The sequence below is a fragment of the Oncorhynchus tshawytscha genome, linkage group LG15 (genome assembly GCF_018296145.1).
Source record: "Oncorhynchus tshawytscha isolate Ot180627B linkage group LG15, Otsh_v2.0, whole genome shotgun sequence".
NCBI lineage: Eukaryota > Metazoa > Chordata > Actinopteri > Salmoniformes > Salmonidae > Oncorhynchus > Oncorhynchus tshawytscha.
Window position 1 is genome coordinate 40,159,892 of NC_056443.1, and position 11,363 is coordinate 40,171,254.

Sequence of the window (11,363 nt, forward strand, 5' to 3'; positions counted from 1 at the left end):
AGAGATACACACACAGATAAACACACAAACACACACACACGCACACACACACAAACACACACGCACACACACACAAACACACACACAGAGATACAAAAACACACACACACATACACACACACACAAAATCTGACACAGCTGCTGGATTAACTTCTTAAGGTATAGGGGGCAGCCTTTTCACTTTTGGATAAATAGCGTGCCCAATTTCAACGTCCTGCTACTCATGCCAACAATATAAGATATTAATATTATTAGTAAAATGTGGATAGAAAAAACTGTGGAGTTTCTGAAACTGTTTGAATCATGTCTGTGAGAATAACAGGTCATCTAGGAAATGGGTAACACTGTTGAGTGTTTCGCACGACTTGAAAAGTAGAGTTAGTTTCCTCTCATCCTCTATTGAAAACAGATAGACCCGTCTTCAATTTGATTAATTATCAACGTTTAAAAATACCTAAAGTTGTATTACAAAAGGCGTTTGAAATGTTTTGGCAAAGTTTACAGGCAACTTTTGAGATATTTTGTAGTGACGTTGCGCAATTTGGAAGCTGTTTTTTTTCTGGATCAAATGCGCCAAATAAATCGACATTTTGGATATATATGGACGGAATTAATCGAACAAAAGGACCAATTGTGATGTTTCAAGAAGACACTGGATGAACACCAGAGAGTGTAGCAGGAGCAGATGTAACAGTACCCCCACCCCTACAGACGCCACCTGGCGCACGACCTGGCTTGTCTGGGTGAGAGCTATGATAATCCTGTAAGAGGGAGGGATCCAGAATGTGACGACGGGCACCTAGCAGCGCTCCTCCGGCCCGTATCTGCGACCCCAACGGCGCACATCCAAAAGCTGCCGGACGGTATAGGCAGGATGGTCGAGAGAGGAGCTGCCAAACAAGTGTAGTCACGGATGAATCTTCTATAAAAATTGGCAAACCCCAGGAAACGCTGTAACTGCTTCAGATTCGCGGGCACAGGCCACTCTGTGACTGCCCTAACCTTGGCAGGGTCCATTCATAGCTGACCTTGAGCAATAATGTAACCCAAGAAGGACACCGAGGAAACCTGAAACTCACATTTCTCAGCCTTAACAAATAGCTTATTCTCCAACAGCCTTTCGAGAACTTAGTGGACGTGTTGCTTGTGAGCCTCAAGGTCCTTCGAAAAAATAAGACTGTCATCCACATAGACAAAAACAAATCGCCCAATGACATCCCTCAGGACATCATTAACCAGGGATACTTGCTCCTGACAGTGATACTATTCAAACCACGGAAGTCTATGCATGGCCTCAGTGACCTATCCTTCTTCTTGACAAAGAAAAACCCAGCTCCCAACAGAGAGGAAGAATGCCTGATATGTCCGACAGCCAGGGAGCTCTGGATGTATTCTTCCATGGCCTCTTGCTCGGGGCGAGAGAGGTTATACAACCTGCTACTAGGGAGTGGAGCTCCAGGCTGAAGCTTGATAGCACAGTCGTACGGCTGATGAGGCGGCTGAGATGGGGTGTGGTGCTCTCGAGATGGTACAGCAGAGTAACAGGATCTTGAATAATCATAAATGGCTAGAATCATGAACTGACTGACTGAGCAGAGATTACAATCTGGCAGCTTGGAAGAGTCAGGACTGAGTATTTGTAGAGGTCTTGATTATGGAACAAGTAGGGATTTGCTCTGACTCCACCACACCTGTCTCCAACCACACATTCACACAGAGAAGGAGAGGGAGAGAGGGAGAGTGTACAGTGGGAGTAACTGCAGGTCAAGAAGTCACGAGATGAACACCAGAGAGTGGAGCAGGAGCAGATGTGACATTACTGGAGCCGAGCTCCCTGCTATCCAGGACCTCTACACCACGCAGTGTCAGAGGAAGACCTGAAAAATGGTCAGACTCCAGCCACCCAAGTCATAGACTGTTCTCTCTCCCCCTGCATGGCACCGAGTCTGGAACCAACAGGACCCAGAACAGCTTCTATCCCCAAGCCAAAAGACTGTAAATAGTTTGTTAAATAGTTAACAAAATAGCTACCAGGACTATCTGCATTTACCCTTTTTACACTAACTTTTTGAGACTTCTTTTTTTAATATAAGCTGCTGCTACTGTTTATTATCTCTGTATTTCTAGTTGTATGTATATATCTACTTCCATTACCTCGTACCCCTGCACATTCACTCTATACTGGTACCCTGTTTATATAGCCATGTTACTACCTCATACCCCTGCACATCCACTCTGTACTGGTACCCTGTTTATATAGCCATGCATCTACCTCATACCCCTGCACATCGACTGGTACTGGTACCCTGTTTATATAGCCAAGTTACTACCTCATACCCCTGCACATCCACTCTGTCCTGGTACCCTGTTTATATAGCCATGTTACTGCCTCATACCCCTGCACATCCACTCTCTACTGGTACCCTGTTTATATAGCCATGTTACTACCTCATACCCCTGCACATCCACTCTGTACTGGTACCCTGTTTATATAGCCATGTTACTACCTCATACCCCTGCACATCCACCCTGTACTGGTATCCTGTTCATATAGCAATGTTACTTCCTCATACCCCTGCACATCCACTCTGTACTGGTACCCTGTTTATATGACCATGCATCTACCTCATACCCCTGCACATCGACTGGTACTGGTACCCTGTTTATATAGCCAAGTTACTACCTCATACCCCTGCACATCCACTCTGTACTGGCACCCTGTTTATATAGCCATGTTACTACCTCATACCCCTGCACATCGACTGGTACTGTTACCCTGTTTATATAGCCAAGTTACTACCTCATACCCCTGCACATCCACACTGTCCTGGTACCCTGTTTATATAGCCATGTTACTACCTCATATCCCTGCACATCAACTGGTACTGGTACCCTGTTTATATAGCCAAGTTACTACCTCATACCCCTGCACATCCACTCTGTCCTGGTACCCTGTTTATATAGCCATGTTACTGCCTCATACCCCTGCACATCCACTCTCTACTGGTACCCTGTTTATATAGCCATGTTACTACCTCATACCCCTGCACATTCACTCTGTACTGTTACCCTGTTTATATAGCCATGTTACTACCTCATACCCCTGCACATCCACTCTGTACTGGTACCCTGTTTATATAGCCATGTTACTACCTCATACCCCTGCACATCCACTCTGTACTGATACCCTGTTCATATAGCAATGTTACTACCTCATACCCCTGCACATCCACTCTGTACTGGTACCCTGTTTATATGACCATGCATCTACCTCATACCCCTGCACATCGACTGGTACTGGTACCCTGTTTATATAGCCAAGTTACTACCTCATACCCCTGCACATCCACTCTGTACTGGCACCATGTTTATATAGCCATGTTACTACCTCATACCCCTGCACATCGACTGGTACTGGTACCCTGTTTATATAGCCAAGTTACTACCTCATACCCCTGCACATCCACACTGTCCTGGTACCCTGTTTATATAGCCATGTTACTACCTCATATCCCTGCACATCCACTCTGTACTGGTACCCTGTTTATATAGCTATGTTACTACCTCATACCCCTGCACATCGACTGGTACTGTTACCCTGTTTATATAGCCATGTTACTACCTCATACCCCTGCACATCCACTCTGTCCTGGTACCCTGTTTATATAGCCATGTTACTACCTCATACCCCTGCACATCGACTGGTACTCGTACTCTGTTCATATAGCCATGTTACTACCTCATACCCCTGCACATCCACTCTGTACTGGTACCCTGTTTATATAGCCATGCATCTACCTCATACCCCTGCACATCGACTGGTACTGGTACCCTGTTTATATAGCCAAGTTACTACCTCATACCCCTGCACATCCACTCTGTACTGGTACACTGTTTATATAGCCATGTTACTACCTCATACCCCTGCACATCCACTCTGTACTGGTACCCTGTTTATATAGCCATGTTACTACCTCATATCCCTGCACATCCACTCTGTACTGGTACCCTGTTTATATAGCTATGTTACTACCACATACCCCTGCACATCGACTGGTACTGTTACCCTGTTTATATAGCCATGTTACTACCTCATACCCCTGCACATCCACTCTGTACTGTTACCCTGTTTATATAGCCATGTTACTACCTCATACCCCTGCACATCCACTCTGTGCTGGCACCCTGTTTATATAGCCATGTTACTACCTCATACCCCTGCACATTCACTCTGTACTGTTACCCTGTTTATATAGCCATGTTACTACCTCATACCCCTGCACATCCACTCTGTACTGGTACCCTGTTTATATGACCATGCATCTACCTCATACCCCTGCACATCGACTGGTACTGGTACCCTGTTTATATAGCCAAGTTACTACCTCATACCCCTGCACATCGACTGGTACTGGTACCCTGTTTATATAGCCATGTTACTACCTCATACCCCTGCACATCCACTCTGTACTGGTACCCTGTTTATATAGCCAAGTTACTACCTCATACCCCTGCACATCGACTGGTACTGGTACCCTGTTTATATAGCCATGTTACTACCTCATACCCCTGCACATCCACTCTGTACTGGCACCCTGTTTATATAGCCAAGTTACTACCTCATACCCCTGCACATCCACACTGTCCTGGTACCCTGTTTATATAGCCATGTTACTACCTCATATCCCTGCACATCCACTCTGTACTGGTACCCTGTTTATATAGCTATGCATCTACCTCATACCCCTGCACATCCACTCTGTCCTGTTACCCTGTTTATATAGCCGTGTTACTGCCTCATACCCCTGCACATCCACTCTGTACTGGTACCATGTTTATATAGCCATGTTACTACCTCATACCCCTGCACATTCACTCTATACTGGTACCCTGTTTATATAGCCATGTTACTACCTCATACCCCTGCACATCCACTCTGTACTGGTACCCTGTTTATATAGCCATGCATCTACCTCATACCCCTGCAATCGACTGGTACTGGTACCCTGTTTATATAGCCAAGTTACTACCTCATACCCCTGCACATCCACTCTGTACTGGTACACTGTTTATATAGCCATGTTACTACCTCATACCCCTGCACATCCACTCTGTACTGGTACCCTGTTTATATAGCTATGCATCTACCTCATACCCCTGCACATCCACTCTGTCCTGTTACCCTGTTTATATAGCCGTGTTACTGCCTCATACCCCTGCACATCCACTCTGTACTGGTACCCTGTTTATATAGCCATGTTACTACCTCATACCCCTGCACATTCACTCTGTACTGGTACCCTGTTTATATAGCCATGTTACGGCCTCATACCCCTGCACATCCACTCTGTACTGGTACCCTGTTTATATAGCCATGTTACTGCCTCATACCCCTGCACATCGACTGGTACCCTGCTGCTATAACTTGTTGCGGATAGGGTGCAGTATTTTCACTTTGGATGAATTGCGTGCCCATAGTGAACTGCATCCTACTCTGTCCTAGATTGCTAATATATGCATATTATTATTACTATTGGATAGAAAACACTCTGAAGTTTCTAAAACTGTTTGAATTATGTCTGTGAGTATAACAGAACTCATGGGGCAGGCAATCTTCCAAACAAGAAGTGAAATTCTGAAAGTTTGGACCACTTTGACGTCATCGCCCCCTCCTTTCCCAACAAGATATGGATCTGGAAGCACTTCCTACGCCTTCCACTAGATGTCCTCATTCAGTAGAAAGTTGAATGGAGCATTTGCTGTGAACTTTGACCTAATGGGAGGGGAAATAGTCAGTGTCCCGACAGAATGTCATTTTCCTGTGGCGCATTTCTCTGTGGGTGCTACCGCTGTTCCAGTTGGCTCCAGCTGAAAACGTATGATCCAGTTGGAGCGTTATTGGATATATATGATAATAACATCCTACAGATTGATTCTCTACCTAGTTGGACCAGTTTTTTCGACCTGGAATATATCTTTTGGAAGTTTTCGTGCTAGTTATCTTGGACCAGCAGTCAGTTTTTGGGCCCCTGAGCTGAAAGTGATAGCAAATGCAACTACTTGGACACTAGTATTGGACATTATGGAACAAAACAACGATTTATTGTGGAACTAGGACTCCTTGCACTACATTCTGATGAAAGATCATCAAAGGTAAGGGAATATTTATGTTTATTTATGTTTCTGTTGACTCCAACATGGCGGAGAAATACTGAGCGCCGTCTCAGATTGTTGCAATGTTAGGCTTTTTCCGTAATGTTTGTAAAAAATCTGACACAGTGGTTGCATTAAGAACCAGTGTATCTTTAATTAAATGTAGAACATGTATCTTTAGTCAAAGTTTATGATGAGTATTTCTGTTATCTGGCGTAGCTTTCTATAATTCCTCCGGATATTTTGGAGGAATTTTTGAACATGGCATCAATGTAAACCGAGATTTGTGGATATAAAAATGCATATTATCGAACAAAACATAAAAGTACTGTGTAACATGTCATATGACTGTCATCTGATGAAGATTTTCAAAAGGTTAGTGATTCATTTTATCTCTAATCCTGCTTTTGTGATTTTATCTTTGGCTGGAAAAAATGGCTGCGTTTTTTCTTTGATTTGTTGGTGGTCTAACATAAATATATGTTGTGTTTTTGCTGTAAAACATTTAAAAAATCTGACATGATGGGTAGATGAACAAGATGCTTATCTTTCATTTGAGGTATTGGACTTGTTAATGTGTGAAAGTTAAATATTTCTAAAGAATATTTTTGAATTCCCTGTGCCACCTTTTCAGCTGAACGGGGGGGGAGTTCTCCTTGCCATAACAGTAACAGCCTCCAATCTTCTGGGAGGGCTTTCCATTAGATGTTGGAACATTACTGTGGGGACTTGCTTCCATTTAGCCACAAGAGCATTAGTGAGGTTGGGTACTGATGTTGGGTGATTAGGCCTGGCTCGCAGTCAGCGTTCCAATTCATCCCAAAGGTGTTTGATTGGGTTGAGGTCAGGGTTCTGTGCAGGCCAGTCAAGTTCTTCCACACTAATCTCGACAAACCATTTTTGTATGGACCTCGCTTTATGCATAGGGGCATTGTCATGCTGAAACAGGAAAGGCCTTCCCCAAACTGTTGCCACAAAATTGTAAGCACACAATCATCTTGAATGTCATTGTATGCTGTTTCACTAAGATTTCACTTCACTGGAACTAAGGGGTATTGCCCGAACCATTAAAAACAGTCCCAGAAAATTATTCCTCCTTCACCAAACTTTCCAGTTGGCACGATGCATTGGGTCAGGTAGCGTTCTCCTGGCACCCTCCAAACCCAGATTGGTCCTTTGGACAGGCAGATGGTGAAGCGTGATTCATCACACCAAGGAACACGTTTCCACTGCTCCAGAGCCCAATGGCGGTGAGCTTTACACAACTCCAGTTGACGCTTGGCATTGCACATAGTGATCTTAGGCTATTGTGCGGCTGTTCGGCCATGGAAGCCCATTTCCTGAAGCTCCCGACGAACAGTTATTGTGCTGACATTGATTCCAGAGGCAGTTTGGAACTCGGTAGTGAGTTTTGCAACCGAGGACAGACGATTTTTACACACCTACCACTGAGCCGTTGTTGCTCCTAGATGTTTCCACTTCACAATAACAGCACTTACAGTTGACCGGGGCAGCTCTAGCAGGGCAGAATTGTGACGAACTGACTTGTTGGAAAGGTGACATTCTTGCCACTTTGAAAGTCACTGAGCTTTGCAGTAAGACCATTCTACTGCCAATGGTTGTTTATGGAGATTGCATGGCTGTGTGCTTGATTTTATACACCTGTCAGCAATGGGTGTGGCTGAAATAGCGGAATCCACCAATTTGAAGGTGTGTCCACATACTTTTGTACATATTGTGTAGTTAAAAAAGCATTTTTGCGGATTGTAGTGTTTTTTTTGCGGATAATACTGTGGTATACTACAACATTCTACAGTAAGATCAACACATGATCGAGGGATACTAAAATGTGTAGTATGATATTCTAAAGTATACTACATTTTACAATAGAATTAGTAAGTACTGTAGTATTCTGGTTTTACTGGTTTTGTTTGGGGGCCATGATGCCTTTAGTTTTAGGGTTTGAACCTTTAGTTTAGGCATGCCTGTTTGCACTTTCCTTTTTTGGGATACTTAGCTATTTATTTTAGTCTGAACAAATAATACCCAACTTGGACTGGCCGACTGTAACGTTTGTCGTCCTCGTCTGAGGAGTATGAAGGATCGGAGGACAAATACGCAGCGTCGTACGTGTTCATGGTGATATTTATTAAACTCAGAACACTAAAACAAAAATAACAAAGGGAATGACACGAAACGATACAGTCCTGTCTGGTGAAGACACAAAACAGAAAACAATCACCCACACCACACAGGTGGGAAAAGGCTACCTAAGTATGATTCTCAATCAGAGACAACGAACGACACCTGCCTCTGATTGAGCACCATACCAGGCCAAACACAAAACCACAACATAGAAAAACTAACATAGACTACCCACCCAACTCACGCTCTGACCATACTAAATCAAAGACATAACAAAATAACTAAGGTCAGAACGTGACAGTACCCCCCCAAAAGGTGCGGACTCCGGCCACAAAACCTGAACCTATAGTGGAGGTTCTGGGTGGGCGTCTGTCCACAGTGGCGACTCTGGCACAGGACGTGGACCCCATCATAGCGACTCTCGCCGCCGACCTCGGACTGGGGACCCCTGCAGCGGGCCCCAAATTGGACAAGAGATTCCGGCAGCACCGGACAGAAGGGAGACTCCGGCAGCACCGGAGTGAAGGGCGATTCCGGCAGCGCCGGAGTGAAGGGCGACTCCGGCAGCTCCTGACTGACGGACGGCTCTGGCAGCTCAGGCCAGACGGGCGGCTCTGGCAGCTCCTGACAGATGGGCGGCTCTGGCAGCTCAGGACAGACGGGTGACTCTGGCAGCTCAGGACAGACGGGCGACTCTGGCAGCTCAGGACAGACGGGCGACTCTGGCAGCTCTGGACAGGAGGGAGACTCTGGCAGCGCTGATAGGATGGAGACTCTGCCGCAATCGCCCTTCTGCTGGACAGGCGGGAGCACCTGGAGGAAGGAGACGGAGTGACAGCCTGGTGCGTGGGGCTGCCACCGGAAGCCTGATGCATGGAGGAGGCACTGGATAGACCGGAACATGGAGGCGCACTGGAGGTCTCGAGCACCGAGCCTGCCCAACCCTACCTGGCTAGATACTAGGCAGGCCAGTGCGGCGAGGTGAAACAGACCGCACTGGGCTGTGCTGGCGAACCGGGGACACCGTGCGTAGGGCTGGTGCCATGTACCCCGGCCCGAGGAGACACACTGGAGACCAGATGCACTGAGCCGGCTTCATGGCACCTGGCTCGATGCCCACTCTAGCCCGGCCGATACGAGGCGCTCCGATGTAACGCACCGGGCTATGCCTGCGCACCGGGGATACCGTGCACCTCACGGCATAACACGGTGACTGCCCGGTCCACCTCTCTCCACGGTATGCACGGAGAGTTGGCTCAGCCTCCTACCTGACTTAGCCACACCCCCCGTGTGCCCCCACCCAATACATTTTTGGGGCTGCCTCTCTTCCCAGCCGCACTGCCGTGCTGCCTCCTCATACCACCGCCGCTCAGCTTTCGCTGCCTCCAGCTCTGCCTTGGAGCGGCGATATTCCCCAGCCTGTGCCCAGGGTCTTTCTCCATTCCAGAATCTCCTCCCATGTCCATGAGTCCAGAGATTTCTGCTGCTGCTCGATACCATGCTGCTTGGTCCATGGTTGGTTGCTGATTCTGTAACGTTCGTCGTCCTCGTCTGAGGAGTATGAAGGATCGGAGGACCAATGCGCAGCGTGGTACGTGTTCATGATGATATTTATTAAACTCAGAACACTAAAACAAAAATAACAAAGGGAATGACACGAAACGATACAGTCCTGTCTGGTGAAGACACAAAATAGAAAACAATCACCCACACCACACAGGTGGGAAAAGGCTACCTAAGTATGATTCTCAATCAGAGACAATGAACGACACCTGCCTCTGATTGAGAACCATACCATACCAGGCCAAACACAAAACCACAACATAGAAAAATGAACATAGACTACCCACCCAACTCACACCCTGACCATACTAAATCAAAGACATAACAAAATAACTAAGGTCAGAACGTGACACCGACCAAAAGGAATCAAGACAGCGCTGGCCCTGGACCAAGGTAATGTGCTGTTGCCCTGGACCAAGGTAAGATAGCTGGCCCTGGACCAAGGTAAGGCTGCTGTCGCCCTAGACCAAGGTAAGGTGCTGTCGCCCTGCACCAAGGACAGGTTGCTGTCGCCCTGGACCAAGGTAAGGTAATGTCGTCCTGCACCACGGACAGGTTGCTGTCGTCTTGGACCAAGGTAAGGTAATGTCGTCCTGCACCACGGACAGGTTGCTGTCGTCTTGGACCAAGGTAAGGTAATGTCGTCATGCACCAAGGACAGGTTGTTGTCGCCCTGGACCAAAGTAAGGTGCTGTCGCCATGGACCAAGGTAAGGTTGCAGTTGCCCTGGACCAAGGACAGGTTGCTGTCGCCCTGGACCGGTAAGGTTGCTGTCACCTTGGTCCAAGGTACGGCTGCTATCTCCCTGGACCAAGGAAAGGTTGCTGTACATCCAACATCTGGTTGCATACCCTTACTTTTCACATTGAAGCATACATTCAGTCAGGTTACTGAACCATTCTGTGTGTGTGTCTACTGTCTACCCACCTGTATGGCATAGCGGTCTGTTCTGCAGTACACTCCGTCACCGTGAGGTCACATTCTCTGAGATAGAGTTCCAGCCTCCGTCGCTCCATAAGTGTCCTGGCAGCCTGTAGTATCTGTCCTGCTAGAGCCGACTCCTCCTTCCCTCCTCCCCCTCTCTTACCCGACCCACTCTTAGCGGTGGCGGATGTTTTGGGTTTCTTACTGAACCCATACAGTGCCTCCACACTGAACTTACCCCCTTTACCGGCTGATGAGCCACAGCCTGCACCCGACGGTCGCCCTGCGGACATGGTGAATCACGGACTGTTACCCCTGGCAGCGAACCCCCTGGCAACCCCTACCTCTGAAACTTGACCCAAAACCCCTGACCCCTCTACTGAGTCCTAGGCCTTCAGTGTGTTCAGCTTGTCCTGTTCCAGGTGATCCTAGATCCAAAAAGCAGCAGACTCTCTGGTTGAATGTTCTAGAAACTCTTTGGTAAATGTTTCTTAACATCCCGGTATCATACCCTCCATGGGTTAAGGATAGACCAACGGGTCACAGTTCTGCCCTCCAACAAGTCAGGGCAGGTTTGG

At 47.0% G+C, this 11,363-nt stretch overlaps 1 protein-coding gene across 1 annotated transcript in view; it reads right to left on the reverse strand.

Annotated features, from left to right (window-relative positions):
- LOC121839353 (voltage-gated potassium channel subunit beta-2-like) overlaps positions 1-11,078 on the reverse strand; it is a 169,923-nt gene extending 158,845 nt beyond the window's left edge. The window contains exon 1 of the mRNA XM_042297834.1: positions 10,789-11,078. Coding sequence (XP_042153768.1) covers positions 10,789-11,078 — 290 coding nt within the window. The remainder of the gene's footprint in view (positions 1-10,788) is intronic.
- Positions 11,079-11,363: the final 285 nt, after the last annotated feature.